This window comes from Kogia breviceps, chromosome 5 (assembly GCF_026419965.1).
Source record: "Kogia breviceps isolate mKogBre1 chromosome 5, mKogBre1 haplotype 1, whole genome shotgun sequence".
In the NCBI taxonomy this organism is placed as follows: Eukaryota; Metazoa; Chordata; class Mammalia; order Artiodactyla; family Physeteridae; genus Kogia; species Kogia breviceps.
In genome coordinates this window covers 62,236,887-62,253,047 of record NC_081314.1, presented here as the reverse complement: position 1 = coordinate 62,253,047, position 16,161 = coordinate 62,236,887, and the positions used below count along the sequence as shown (strand labels likewise).

Genomic DNA, 16,161 nt, shown 5'->3' with positions numbered 1-16,161 from the left:
CTGTATGACACTGGGCAAATTATATCTATCTTGAGCCTCAGTTTTGCCATTTTTATGAATATATTTATAATTATAGAATAGTTATGGGAATTAAAAAAGTAATGTATGGCAAGTCCCTGGCACATAGAACTATTTGTATCATTATTGTTAGATAACATTATTGACAAATAGTATGTGTCAGGCACTGCTCAAAGTTCTTTTTAGGAAAGAAGGTAAGGAAGAGGACCTCAAGATTGATAAGCTGTGTGGGAGGAGGGAGAAGGGAGACAAAAGACAGTCCCAAGCACCCAATGGCTTTACCTCTGCATGTATGAGCGCAGGAGTGTGATTCCCAGCAGAAAGTACATCATGATGGAGCACACCATCATGGCCAGTCCCAGGAGAATGGCCCGGTCCTCTCCTGCTTTCAGTGCTGTGACAGTTTTCCTTTTGTCCAGGAGGTCATGGTCCCTGATTTTTTGGTAAATGTTTCTGAGGTTGAACATAATACAGTTTTACTTGAAGTCCACAGTTAATCAACACACCCCTAAAGAGGAAGTCTCTGCTCAGGCCTTCCTAAGGCAGAGAGGCCGAGAGGGGTCCTCCAAACTTGCCTGAGTGCAGCGGGATCCCAGCATGTGACTATTGCCTTCCAACACACACACACACACACACACACACACACACACACACACACACACACACACACACACACCACAACCCTGAGCAGAAACAAGTCTCCCTTCTTTCCTTGGGGCCCATATCTAGCTGTCAATACTTCTGCCTTTTCTCTAAGTCTGAAGAAAGAAAGCAATCCCCTCAGCCCTTAAAATAATGCTTTGGGTTTGTTTCCTTTGCCCACCCCCAGCTGATCATCATTGATCTTTCTGTACTCTCTAAATACCTAATGGAGCATTAATTCAAATAAATGGCAACATATATAAGGAATCTATCAACTTAATATCTTATTTCCCCTCGGTAGTAATAGACAGAATTTATCCTGGTTAACATTTTTCTCAGGCTTAGGGTTGCTTAGGGCTCTGTTGACTTGAGATCTGTAAGAAATGTGGAGATGTCCAGTGGTGACCCAGACTTCTTTTCCTGTACTGTAAACATTTGAGTGAGTTTACAAAAATGTCAGTCAAATCCAGGCCAGACTCCGTAAGTTTGGATAGTTTTATTAGTATTTTTAAAAATTTTCGAGCAGCAACCTACGGTAAGAAAAAAACAGATTGGAGTCAAACTGTTTCCTAGTTCAAAACCTGATTTCATGGCTTACTAGCTGTGTGATCTCTACAGCTTCCTCAGCCTTTCTAATTCTCAGTTCCTTGCAAAGTGGAAATAATGTGTAACTACATTGTTATGGTTAAATGAGATGACATAAGTAGATTATCCAGAAGAATGACTGACATGAAGTATTTAATAAATGTTCCCATTTAAAAGTGGTGTGGGGAACACACCCATGGTCAGCTAATCTATGACAAAGGAAGCAAAGATATACAATGGAGAAAAGATAGTCTCTTCAATAAGTGGTGCTGGGAAAACTGGACAGCTACATGTAAAAGAATGAAATTAGAACACTCCCTAACACCATACACAAAAATAAACTCAAAATGGATTATAGACCTAAATGTAAGACCGGACACTATAAAAGTCTTAGAGGAGAACATAGGAAGAATATTCTTTGATATAAATCACAGCAAGATATTTTTTGATCCACCTCCTAGAGTAATGGAAGTAACAACAAAAATAAACAAATGGGACCTAGTGAAACTTCAAAGCTTTTGCACAGCAAAGGAAACCATAAACAAGACAAAAAGACAACCCTCAGAATGGGAGAAAATATTTGCAAATGAATCAACGGACAAAGGATTAATCTCCAAAATATATAAAAAGCTCATGGAGCTCCAATATTAAAAAAAACAAACAACCCAATCCAAAAATAGGCAGAAGACCTAAATAGACATTTCTCCAAAGAAGACATACAGATGGCCAAGAAGCACATGAAAAGCTGCTCAACATCACTAATTATTAGAGAAATGCAAATCAAAACTACAGTGAGGGGCTTCCCTGGTGGCGCAGTGGTTGAGAATCCGCCTGCCGATGCAGGAGACACGGGTTCGTGCCCTGGTCCGGGAAGATCCCACATGCCGCGGAGCAACTAAGCCCGTGAGCCATGGCCGCTAGGCCTGCGCGTCCGGAGCCTGTGCTCCGCAACGGGAGAGGCCACAACAGTGAGAGGCCCGCATACCACAAAAAAAAAAACAAAAAAAAAAAACCAAAAAAAAAAAACTACAGTGAGGTATCACCTCACACCAGTTAGAATGGGCATCATCAGAAAATCTACAAACAACAAATGCTGGAGAGGGTGTGGAGAAAAGGGAACCCTCTTGCACTGTTGGTGGGAATGTAAATTGATACAGCCACTATGGAGAACAGTATGGAGGTTCCTTAGAAAACTAAAAATAGAATTACCACATGACCCAGCAATCCCCCTACTGGGCATATACCCAGAGAAAACCATAATTCAAAAAGACACATGCACCCCAATGTTCATTGCAGCACTGTTTACAATAGCCAGGTTATGGAAGCAACCTAAATGCCCATTGACAGATGAATGGATAAGGAAGATGTGATGCATATATATAATGGAATACTGCTCAGTCATAAAGAGGAACGAAATTGGGTCATTTGTTGAGACGTGGATGGATCTAGAGACTGTCATACAGAGTGAAGTAATTCAGAAAGAGGAAAACAAATATCATATATTAACACATATATGTGGAACCTAGAAAAATGGTACAGATGAACTGGTTTGCAGGGCAGAAATAGAGACACAGATGTAGAGAACAAACATATGGACACCAAGTGGGGAAAGCGGTGGGGTGGGGGTGGAGGTGTGCTGCATTGGGCGATTGGGATTGACATGTACACACTGATGTGTATAAAACTGATGACTAATAAGAACCTGTTGTATAAAAAAGTAAAATTCAAAAAAATAAAAATGGTGTGGGGGAGCTACAGCTTTATGACATGGACATCAGAACATCCCCAAATTGCTGTTCTTCTCCAAAGAATTTCTAAAGGACAGAATGTCAAGGCAGTGAATAGTGTAGAAAGCGTATGAGTGGAGGGTTGGATTTGAAATAAGGTCTGGCAGAGAAGGCAGAAAAGAAGTGAGAAATTGCTGGGGGTGCTGGCTGGTTGGAGAGGTATGTGAGAAATACGGGAAGGAAGGCAATGCTCAAGGATTTTGGAAACACAGGCAACCAAGAAGCCACGGAGAAGGGAGCTTTGGATTGCACGGGTGTGAGAGTGGGGGAGTTGCTGGCTTTTAGGGCTTGGGGACAGAGAGGAGGACACATAGAATGTTGAAAATGGAGAAAGAAGCTCTTACGCCATTTTTATTTTAAGCTTCAGACAAAAAGTCAACATACATGAGACAGACTTCAGATTTTCCTTTTAAATTTTCATCACTAGTCACTCTCGTTTCTTGAAAAAGAACTAGAATCCATTGTGGAACTTTGCAGGGGAGGAAAGAGATGCCTGTTATTTGTATAATTGTGTGTATATTCAGGGCTTCTATTCAGCTTTATGCTCCAGGATGGCCTTACTGGTGTTTATGGCTGGCATACATTCTGGGGTGCTGGTTCATTCTGGACTGGTTGTTAGATATTTTGATTCCCTATAGAAGTGTGAGAACATGTATGTACTTAGTATATTTCCAAAAGGTTATAAGGAAGACTATATGTTAATCTGATTATTAGAGTATAAAATTAATGGATTAGTTCATTATCATTATTACTATTATTTAAAAGTTCTCTTCATGAGGTAGTTTATATAAATCTTACTCTTTCCTTGAGGAGTGGGCCCTTTATAGTAGGAGAATCATAGCTAAATAGAGGCCTTTGTTCCTCGTCTTTTCATGACCGTGTCCTTCCTGCCTCTTTCCCACCAGTACTCACTCGTGGACACTCATTCTCCTCATGGCCAGAAGCTCTGAGAGCCCATCTTTCTTATTACTCTCCAGCTCCCAAGCCCAGTGCCTCTGGACTAGCTAGCTGGCTGGCCAACTTGCAGGCTTTTGACTTCCTCAGGCTAACCACCACCCATCCTCTAAGTTTCCCCATTCTTTTGTGAGATTTTCTTTGGAAAATGTAGGATTTATATCAAAGCTCTTAAACTTGATCCTCTATGAACCTGAATGGAAAAAAAATATCAGTGCCCATTCAGTTAAAGCCAGACTTCTGAAGCAAGAAGAGACAGGCTGAGTCTGAGTGGCTTCAAAGGCCTGCTGTAAAATAATAATCTTTTGTTACTTTCCTGTTGTTATTTATCAAAATGTATTTAATTCTAATGGCTGCATTGAGATTTGGATTTCCTGCAGGTGGAAGCCAGCAAGGAGGGAGCAATAGTCTCAGCTCCAGAGTAGTAGGCTGTCACACTGCATCACTTACATCAGTCTCTACCCATAAAAGAGATGCAGTGTAATCAGTCAGTTATGTTACTAGAACAAGAAGAATACAAAAATGATTCAAATGGGTAATTTACAAACAAATCACAATTTGGAAATGGTTAACAAATGTTCTTCACGTGCTCTGGGATGTGTAGAGAAGAGGGAAAATGATTGGTTTCCATGCAGGCTAAACACATCTGGGAAATCAGGATATTACTCAGCAAAATGAAAGTGGATGAGTAAGGTGGGACATACTCATGAAATTCATCAATAATGAATTTATTGCTAATTGAATTAATGGATAAGTAAAGGAATGAATGAATAATTTGGAGGAATGAAGATTCAGTTAAGATTCCGAACTTATTTTTATGCTGGTAACCTCTAGTTATTGTATGTGGCCCCTACCCAACAGGAAGACCAACATGAAAGCAGAAATATCAACGTAGGGTAGTCATGCAATGATGGAGCCATTCACAGCATGACTATAGAAGAGGAGTAATTTTCTCAGCCTGAGGGAGCAGGACAGGGAGCAAGGATTAAGGTTAGGGAAGGCATCCTGGAGGAGAAATGCCTTAAACAGAATCTTCAAGATTGAATCCAAGTTAACCAAATGAGACAAGGAATCACGGGCATTTCAGACAGAAGGAATCACAGAAGCAAAGGATGGAGATTTGCAACTACATGCTGACGGTCAGAAACTACACACATTTTTATTACTCGGATGAGTGTGGGACAGGGGAAATGGGGCAGATGAGTTTGGAGAGGTAGTAGGTTATGAAGAGTTTTTGTAAGTCATTTGAGGAACTTGCCCTTTATCCTGTAGTTAATGGGAAGATGGCAGAGGGTGACATGATCAGAACTGAGTTTCAGAGTGATCACTCTGGCTTCAGGGTGCATATTAGATTACGATGGAAGCAGACTTAAATCAGAAAGAAGAATTAGGGGATTGTTACTATAGTGTTGGCAAAGGATGATTAGGGCTGGATCTAGGATCGAGGTAGGATAGATGGAGAGAAAAGGATGTATGGAGAAATATGTAGGAGATAAAACTTCAGGATTTGGTGACTCAGAATGTAGGGGATGATGAGGAAGTGAGAAAAAGGATATAGTTTAGATTTATGACCAAGAACTCAACTTGGATGACTGGGGAAACAGTAGAGGGTGTTAAAGCAGGGGTCCTTATTTTGCTATTCTTCCTGGTTCCAAAGGGAGTGTTTTTGCTGCCCTGACTAAGAAGGGAGAGGCTGATTGTTCATTTATAGATTCTCTCCCCCGACAAACATAGTGTCCTGAGCTCAGGTGAGGATTGACTAATCTGATTGGTGAGATAGGCCACAGCCTGACAGTCAGAGGCCCTGTCTACATTTCGAGTGAGACTGAAGATCACTGTTTATGAGAGGCACAATTTTTTTCTCATCCTTTTGGACTTGCCTTTGTTCAGGCCTGGTGTGCCTTGGCCTCACTATCTCTAGGTAGTAAGCCCCAGGTGGGGAAGGGAGTGTCCATAGCCTGAGACTAAGTGGATTAGTGAGGTGCCCCTCCTATGCCAAGTTGTCTTCAAAGCTGGGGGAATGAGCATGATATGCTAAACTTTGGGCCTCAGGCCTAAACATCATCCTTCATACTAGGAAGCCTGTACTTTGGGGGTTACTCTGCCACTACTAACAGAGTGGACAGTTCATCTCTCTTTGGTTCTTTGTGTCTATTCTCTGTGGAATCTTCTTAAAAGGTAGGGGGAGAAATAAGGGAATGAAGGCTAGAATAGTTCACTGAAGTAGAGCTCTCAGGAGGAATAATGACTCTGGGGCATGACTACAAAATAAGTTTCGAGTATGGGGGATATTCCATAGGTATAGAGCAGGAATTTGGATTTATAAGTCTGAAGCAGATCTAGCCTTGGTGTATACTGGCGAAGCAGTATGTTTACGCTCTGTTGGAGCAGCTGTGGCTTCATGGTTCGTGGTGAACCATGAATCAATATGGTGGATACAAATCAGCACTTGTACATGTTGGCAATAACAAATAGTACATATGTGCAGTCTTTTCTACATATACAGGGAGCATTCTGCCCAAATCCTTTTGGAGAATGTGAATTATTAATAAAACTACAAGGCAAATTCAAGTATAACAAAATATTTTGTATAAAAAGTTTTAATTGTCCAATAAAGCTTTATATTTACCTCAAGCCATAGTCAACACAATACAATTTTATTTCAAACTCCATATTTGGATAGTTTCTTAAAGTTTGATAGTAGTCCTATGGTTCATAAGCAAATTATTTATGAGGCTGTACATATACAAACATGGATATAAAAAATAAAATGTGCAAGAAAAAAATTTTTCCTTGGGCTTCACTCATTTAAATTCAGATTCCCTTGGTATTTAGCCTGTAGGAAGAAAGCTATTCATGTTAAGGCAGGGTAAATGTCATTTATTAATTCATTTGTTTATTCATTTGTCAGCATTTTAAAGTCTTCATAGGATGAAACATACTGTGCCAAGTTCTGGGGAATACAAAGTGAATAAGACATGTCCTGAGGGAGCTGGGTGAGATACCAATAATTACAATGCATTGTAAGGAGACTTATTGTAATGAGTACAGAAAGGAAGCAAGTCAATATGCTGGGTGCTGATTTGCCAAAGGTTCAGTTACTGAATGGCTAATGCACCATGATTAGCCAATTTGCCAATTTATTGAAGGATCACTTTGCCAGATGAATAATTTGCCCACTTAATCACAGATTTAACAAAGACTTATTTTAAGGAGCATTGTTTTAAGTATAGTAAATTAATATGAATGTATTTTCTTAAGAATATTTTAAGATGATATTTAAAAAATATATTCAATTATATTCTTCTTATGAATTTGTTCTTTTTGGCAGTATTTTAAGATCTGTTTGTTTTTTTTTAAAAGCTAAATAAGTTTCTGAGGGAGGTTTAGTCTCTATAAATATATTCTTATGAATATATTCATAGATATATATTTTTTGAATATGTGTATGAATATATTCTTCTAATAGATATAGCAAAAATTTAGCATTTCATATGGGAGCCTTTCCGTTTATAATGATTTTATTCAAGTCCTTTTTAGAGTTATTTGCTGTTTTGCTAACATTTTAGCATCACTGAGATTCTTGTGCAAATTTCATGACTTTGATAGGTTTGGCAACTTTATCAATTAACCAAAATTTGTTTCTTTTAACTATTCATAAGATTACGGTAATTGATTTTGGGTGGGAATTTTTAACAGCTTTTGAAGTTTCTGCTAAGTTTTATTTGAACAGTTTTATTTTGTCCTTATAACAAAATGTTTAATTTGTCTTTGCTCTTGTCCTGTTATTGGAGCAGGAGGGATCTGGACAAGATTGGTGGGACCTCTGCTCGGGGAGAGTTGAAGATCAGAATCAGCATAATGCAGCCTGGCCCGCTAATCCTAGAGAGGGGGAAACCCAGGGGCAGAGAGGAGAGGAAACAAAGAATAGAGAGAGCAGTAGGGCATGGCTGGGTTGGGGGAAGGGGAGGAAGACCGGAGAATAGGGGACCCTGAAGACAGAGGGTGTCTGGAGCACAGGGAGGGAAAGACAGAGGGGCAGAGAGATAGAGGGACAATGTCTGCAGAGACTGAGGGACAGAGGAGGAGAGTCTCAAGGCCCCAAATCTGGGTCCCCTGCAGGCTTTTTGGTTCCTACTAACCCATAGAACTATGAGGGTTACAATGATAATACAAAGTTTTTGGTAAGTAACTAAATTTCATAAATTCACCAAAAAGATCAACTGGCAAATGGATTAGTATTTGGCAATTTGGCTTCAGGCAAATTGGCTATCACTGTATTGGACATTCCTTGAACTGGGCATTCAGTAGATTGGTTATGGATAACTTGGCTCAGGACTTGATTTATGAACATAAATGTTTTAATTCATGTTTAACTAAACCAAGGTGGCCATAACAGTTTAAGCCGTGATGGTTAAAGGATTCAGTAATAGACTGAATTAAATCTCCAATGAGCAAACAATTGATAAGGGGAATAGAGTAGCTGAGAGTGGTTGGATTCCAGGATCCAGTGAGTGGGGGATGGCAGGTAATGAGCTGGTTAGATAGGCAGGGGTTAGAGATAAAGGGTGTGGTATGTCTTCTGAAGTTAGAGGAGCCACTAAAAGAATTTAAGCAAGAAAGTGATATAATTAGCTTTGTACTTTAGAAAGATCACTCACGTTAGTGTGGTTGGCTGTTGGAATGGTTTATACCTGGAGGCTAAGAGACTGATTCTGAAACTCTCCCAGCATTTCAGGTGTTAAATAGGGGTTGAAAAAAAAGCAGTGGTAGAGGAGATGAAAATTTAGATATGGGCATCATTTGTGTCCAGAAGTAACTATGAACACTGTGGGTTTTAATGAGATTCCCTAGGTAGTCAGAGAAATAAAACTCAGCGAGGGTACTAGAACTTGGAAAGGGCAAGAAGACAGATCTGCAAAGGGTCCCAAAGCAGTCAAAGAGGTGAGGGGCACTGTCAGGTGCAGGAAAGAGGAGGGAAGGTGTGAATAAAGAATTATGTATATCTGCCATAACTTGGGGAGGCCCTTCAGAACCTAACCATAGTAACCATAATACTTAACATACTATTTATATTTATGCCTCTCTGGCCCAGTGAATATTGAGTGGCTCAAGAGTTAGAGCCAGACCACATTCATCTTTGTAGGTTCAGTCTCTTGCATTTATTAGGCTCACAAAGTATGTTCCTTTATGTGGGCTAGAAAGGGCTTCAATATTGAGCCTCCCTACACTGAGGCACCCAGTGTAGGGAGGCTCAATGGCCAAGTGAAACCAAGTAAATCAGAGAACCATGGGCTACAACAGACTCCTGGCTTCTCTGTTCCTATCAGTGCCCATTGTACTCTACCACTAATACATTTAGTATTCCTTCTAGGAAAATTTCAAGCTTTTCTGGCACTGAGAGCTCTAGTTTCCAGACTTCAAGGAAAAGTGCCTTCTCTTAGATCCTACAAAGTGAATCTGTGGGGCAGTGGATTGCTGAATGTCAGCTGAGCTGAAACAGGCAGAGTTGCTATGTATCTTTGCCCCGGGAGCACTCAACTCATTATCTCATATGGCAGAGCTGAGAGTGACATGGATTAAAACAGCCACTGTTCTGCCTTCCGCCCACCAGTCTTTTATGTTTTGAAGATGTATGTATATCCTCACCTTCTATTAGTTCTATTAGATAGAACTAAATAATCTTAAATGTTTATATTAGTTAAGAAGAAAGCCTGAAAATTAATGTGCTAGGCATCCAACGTAAAGAGTTATGAAAAGATTAATAGAATATATTAAAAGAAAGTGTAAGGAAGGAAATAATAAACATGAGTAGAAATAAATGGGATAAAGGATGCACTGTATTAAAGAATAAATGAAATCAAAGATTAGTTTTTTGAAAAGACTAATGAAATAGACAAACCTCTGATGAGACTGATTAAGAAAAACTAGAGAAGACTCAAATAAATATCAGGAAGTTAAAAACCATAAGTATAGATACAGTTAGATTAGAAAGGTAATAGAGGATATTAGAAACAACTTTATAGCAAGATATTTAAAAACTTTGGTATATGATTTACTTAAATATATAGCAAATTCTTACAAATGTATGGCTTATTGAAACTGCTTTGAAATAACTAGAAAACCTAAATAGTTCTAAATCATTAAAAATTGAATCAATTTAAAATATCCTCATAATGGAAATACCAGGCTCTGATTATTTATAGGTAAGTTCTACCTAGATTATACAAATCATTCGGAGGATCATATTCAGAAAAAGACTTGGTGACATAAAGAGGCAAATTTACCACAAATTAATAAATAGCTTTCATAAAATTCCAATAAAAATCACAAGAGCTTTTTTGAGAAGTGGGGTAGGCATGACTGGACAAGCTGATTCTAAAATAGGTATGGGAGTACAAACATCTAAGGATAGCAAATACAATCCTGATTACAAAAGAACAAGGTGGGCAACTTTTATACCAGATATCACGATGCATTATAATGCTAAAGTTTGTAAGCTCAGGGGTGGTATTTGTCTGAGGTAGACAAAATTGACCAGTGAGACAGAGTAGAGATCCAGAAACATATCCATGCATATGTGGAAACCTAATATATGATACATGTGTACTTTTAGATCATTGAGGGAAGGACAAACTATCCAACAAAAGGTGCTGGACAATTGGTTATCTCTACAGAAAAAAAAAGATGCCTAGTTCACACCACACACAAAAGTAAACTTCAGATGATTAAGGACTTAATTGTGAAAGGGAAACCTACAAAATATTAACTGTACCAGAGCATACCCTTTTGAACTTGGGTTAGGAAAGGATTTCAAAATGTTGAAAAATTGCTGAGAACACATAAAATTAAGACCATGTTTATGAAAAGACATCATAAAGAAAGTGAAAATACAAGTAAACTGGGAGAAGCTGTTTGCACACAATAGACAGACAAAGGGTTAATAGAGACTTTTATAAAAGTTTTTAATTGTTTATATAGCATTTTAAATTGTTGCTGCAGGAGGGTTGGTGTATTTGGTCTACTATACTGTCAGAAAAGGAAGTCTCATTGTTATTTCTCTCCTCCACCTCTTTCCCCTCTCCTGGAACTCTTATCATTCACATGTAATTTTCTGATCCCTCCTCTTAAGATTTCCATCTCTTTGTAATTTTCCTCTGGATTTTGAGATATTTCTTTCACTTTATCTTCCAGTTCTCTCATTTTGTTTTCAACCATTCTCAATGGTTACCTTTCTATATTCTATTAAATTTTTTAAATGAAAGAAAACAGACTTTTATAAAGAATTCCTACAAGTCAATAAGAAAAAGACAAAAATCCAATTAAAAATGGGCCACATGTTAGAACAGGCACTTTACAGAAAAGGACTAGGGACGTAGACTCAAACTTATTAAACTGAATTAAACTGAAAAATGGGAATTGAAAGCACAATACCCTCTGGATTGATGAAAATTAAAACCCCTAAAACTCTAGAGCAATGGAATCATATCTGCAGCTGCTTTGGAAAGCAGTGGCATTGCCTGGTGAAGTGGGAGCTGTGCATACTTTTGAATCAACAATTCCCAAGTTAGGTGTAAAACCTAAGAAATGTTTGTACATATGTACAAGGAGACATGAACAAAAAGTTTTATAGCAGCATTGTCAGTACAAAAAGAACTGGAAATAATGCCAATGTCTATGAGAAGTAGACTGGATGAATAAATGGTGGTATATTCATAAAATGGCATACTACACAGCAGACGAAATAAGCTACAGCTAGTCACATCAACATTGATAAATCATGGGACCATGTTTGGTGAAGACAGCGAGTTGCAGAACAACTCATATGGTATGATTCCATTTATTTAAAGTCTCCAAGCATTTAGAAGTAAACAATGTATTGTTTAAGCATTCAGATGTGACAAACTCATGAAGAAAAGCAAGGGCATGATAAACAGGAGGGTTATCTCTGGGTGGGGGTAGGGATAAGGAGGGGGACGCTTTTAGGGAAGCACCCTCAAGGGCTTCAAAAATTCTGATTGTTTTAGTTTTTAAGCTTAATGAAGGGTACTTAGATGTTTATTATATCATCATTTTCTGTATGTTAACATGTGATAAATGTTCCTTTATACCAATTCAATATTTAATATAAACAATCCAAAAAATATTTGATAAACACTCAGTGGTAATGTCCTTGGCTAATAACCTCTCTCTTCTTTAATTTTTAAATTAGTTATTGCTGCTCTTGTTTTATTTTGCCTCCTGCGATTTAGAGATTAACGTCAACTCACCTAACAAAGAAATTTGTTCAGAGAGGAAAAAGTATTCCTTCACATTGCTGGGCATGTGGAATGGAGGATGAGGATAGAAACCAGTGTTTTGCATATAGCAGATGATCAGAAAAAGGACTGGCTTTGAATTAAAATAATGAAAAAAATGTAAAGTTGACTTCAGCTTCCCTCGAACCATAAAAATTAGGTTTCAGAATTTTCAGTGGGCTTTTACTTCCAGTTAGTCGCTCTGCCTGTCTGTAAGCTTATTTCTTGATGTTGCATCTCTTGAGGAATCCTAGGGAAGCCGAAATCCTGACAAGTTTGTCTCTGGTCTCAGAATAAGGCAGTGTGGAGTGGAGCCAAGGGTTTTTGGCTGCCTGGCCGCTGGGATGGCCAGGGGAACACAGTTGGAGAAGCTGAACACACATAGGCCAGGTATGCAGAATAAGAAACTGAGGGTGGAACAATTACCAGCAGTTCTGGGCAGTGCTTCCAGACAACCTAGTTAATTTATTTGTAAATAATTAACTTGAGGACCTTAATTATCTAGATTTATTATCAACCGTCATTACTTTCATTATCACCATGATTACTGCCACCAAAAGTATTAAGCAGAACAATAGCTGCTGTTTAAAGTCAGTTTTAAAATCTGAGTCTTGTTCTACAAGAGTCTGTGAATTAGGCGGTGAAGACAGAGATGTGGTTAAGAAAGAGGTACAGGCAATGGAACCAACATCAAACTAAGGATACTGGCTTAGTGTCAGATTCTGTTGCTGTATTCTTTGCCTGTTTTTCCATTTGTCTTTGACTTAGTAGGCCAAAGTCATGCAGATAGATTTCATAAGCCTTGGCATCCCCATCCCATAAATAAAACTTGCTGAAAATGATTTACTTAGAGTCAATATTTTAATTATTTTAAACCCCATAGTTACTGAAATCATGCTTTGAAAATAAAAACATGAAAGTAGTAATTAAGAGTTTTATAGAATCTTACTGGTGTAGGATATGAAGCTAATTATTTGCTCCTTTTAATGCCACAAATATTGCCAATATATCATATTCACATATTTATTATCTCCTGTGATATACAATTTTCAACTCTGTTTTATCATAGTTTCCCCCTGTGGGCTTGGTTGTTCACTGCTGCTCCGAATATCTCACGTTTGACAATGGCCTATGTAAGCCATGGGGTGTGGGGGAGAGAGTACAACCTTGGGTTTAAATCTTGATTCAATCACTGGCTAGTTGTTGCACGCTTGGAAGTTACTTAAACTCTCTAAGCCTCAGCTTTCCCAACTGTAAAGTGGGCATAATAATCCTTATCTTACAAATTAGAAGAGAACAGTTTATGAAAACATGCAGTGCAGAGTAATTGCTTCTTAAATGTTAATCTTTTGTTTGTAAAAAATTTTTATATATAGAAAAAGGTATTTAATTAAATTACTCATTGAGAATAAATAGAAGTTGAAACAAATACGTCATGCTTCACCTGCTCTGATAAAACCTTCAAAATCTAAGGAGGACTGGCCATTGACAGTCACACTATTCCTGTAGGGCAACAAAATCTCTGCCTTTCTGCACCATCAGTGGTAGTGACCTTTTTTTTTTTTAAAGAAATGAGGAAATTTCAAACAAAATATGGAATTTAAAAATGACACAAAATTTCAATTTTATAGTAAAGCTCTTGCTGAAAGATGATTCAATTTAGTTGCTTGAAAGCAAATGAAAAATAACTTGATTAAGCATTGAGAAAAAGCATTTGAAAACCTATTTTACTTAAACATCATATCATTATTTTTTCCATAGTTAAGATAATATGACATATTACAAAGCATTTGGAAAATGGAGGAGTAAGAAGCATACTTTTCCTTCCACGCCTTTTCCTATGTATATATTTTTTTGTGGCTGCAATTATAGTATGTATGTACTTTTCCAACTTGATTTGTCAGTTAATATTATGCCAAAACATTTTTAACTGCTAAGTGATACATTCCATTCCATGATTTATTTAACAGATTTTCTATTGTGAATAAGTTGCTTCAAAATTTTTGCTGTAACATGTAATTATTGTGAAGAACAATTTTGCCTTCAGAATTTTTAAAGGATTTTATCTGTAGGGAAATACAGATTTTGAAAAGGAAAAATAGAAGTACCAGCTATAAAATTTACACTCAAGTAAACCTCCCTGAGGTCCTTCTTCTTGTGCCCACATTTATCAATCCTGATTTCTGTCAGATTCTGCAGGAAGGTGAGCCTTGCCTAAGCTGCAATATGTTGGTATAGGCAGTTGTGTTTAAAATTTAGCTTCATCAAATCCAAATAATAGTACCAGGTCAATAAGAAAGAGAGAGATGCAGAAGAAAAAAGGAAAGAGAAACCAAATTTTAAAAATGGCCAGAGAATTTTATGAATGTATTTACTCCCAAGTTGGAGGGCTGGGTTGAGCTGCATAATTGTCATTTTGTCTTTCATTATCACTGCTTTTGCCCTTTAATTTTTTTTCTTATTTCCCCATTTCTCCCCGACCCCAGGCTATTCTCCCAAGGCGTTTGAGGGCCCCATGGACTTGTCTATCCTTTTTTCATTCTCTCTTAGTTTTTTTCTTTCCTTCCCTGCCATATGTCCACTGCCTTGAAATGCAATTTTCATTATTTTGGTTCACTATTTATTGAGCACTTACTATGTGCCAGGTATGGTGGTAGGAGGTGAAAATTCAGGGGAGAGTAAAACACAAATTCTGTGCTGGTCAAGAGGATAGTGGGAGGTTCTGATTGGATGGATATCTGAAGGTAGAGGTGGAGTTAGCTAAGTGACCAGTGTGTGTATATGTGCATGTGTAAAGGGCATTTCTGACAGGAAACACCCTTTGTAAAGCTATGTGATAGGAGTGAGCATGGAGAATGCAAGGAGGAGGATGGCCAAAGTGTCTAAAACCATATTCCCTCAATATAGAGCCCATCCCACATTAACACTTGCAAAATATAGAGCTCAGTTGCCTAACGCTTTCTCTTTGGCATACTCTCTGGGTATTCAGGTTAAATGGTTCTGAAAAGCCTCCAGAGTCCCAGTGATTTACCTTTTCTCATCATGTCTGTAAGATGAAGAGGTCCGGCCACTGGTCCATATAAACATCTTAGAGGATGTTGGTCCAGGGGTTCCTTTCCTTATGGTGGAAGTCCTGGAAGAACGGTGAAAAGACCTAGAAGAGGTACACACTGAAGTTGAATCCAGTACTTAAACTTTGGGGAACTGTGTATCTATAGCAACCAGTAACTCTCAGTGGATTGACCATGTTAAATAAGACCAGGTTTCTGTTGCTGTAGGGCAGTTGTTCTCATCCCTGGCTGCACATTAAAATCAACTGGGAATCTTTCAAAAAGCACTGAAGCCTGGGTGCCTCCCTCAGAAATGTGCATTCAATTTCTTTTTAAAGCCTCCTAGTTGTTTCTAATACACTGCTAGGATTAAGAGCCACTGCCTTAGGGAAACACAGTTTTCTAATTGATGTTATTACCATATTCCCTCTAAGATGTCTCTTCCAAAAATATAATTTGGTACAGTTTATTATTCTACATTTTTCCAAAATTTTGGTTCAGGTTTGGTTCTATTTTTGTTCTATTTCTCTGTTCCTCTTCAAACTGTTTTCCTTGATGCTGACAGATGTGACATCTTACTGACGAGAGATCATCTTTTAAATGTGTTCAACTGTTGCCAAATCTGTGGGTTCATCCCTTGGCAGTTGAGTGTCGGAAAAAATCATGGCAGCAGCGGCAGCAGATATTCTCTGGCTCCTAACGGCCAGGTTTATAGGATGCAGAGTCAAGATACTAGAGGATTGTTGTATTCTTTTGGTCATGACTTGGCTTGGGGATTAGTTCTGTCATCTTGAAGTTATAAATATGAAATATCATAGAAATCTTAAT

At 38.1% G+C, this 16,161-nt stretch overlaps 1 protein-coding gene across 2 annotated transcripts in view; it reads right to left on the bottom strand.

Annotated features, from left to right (window-relative positions):
* The window catches only part of KCNMB2 (potassium calcium-activated channel subfamily M regulatory beta subunit 2), a 247,316-nt gene that overhangs the window by 15,251 nt on the left and 215,904 nt on the right, over nt 1-16,161 (bottom strand). For both annotated transcript variants that reach the window (XM_067034051.1, XM_059064602.2), the window contains exons 2-3: nt 15,315-15,437; nt 301-471 (exon numbers count right to left, since the gene is read on the bottom strand). In XM_067034051.1, coding sequence (XP_066890152.1) covers nt 301-471; nt 15,315-15,370 — 227 coding nt within the window. In that variant the 5' untranslated portion in view covers nt 15,371-15,437. The remainder of the gene's footprint in view (nt 1-300; nt 472-15,314; nt 15,438-16,161) is intronic.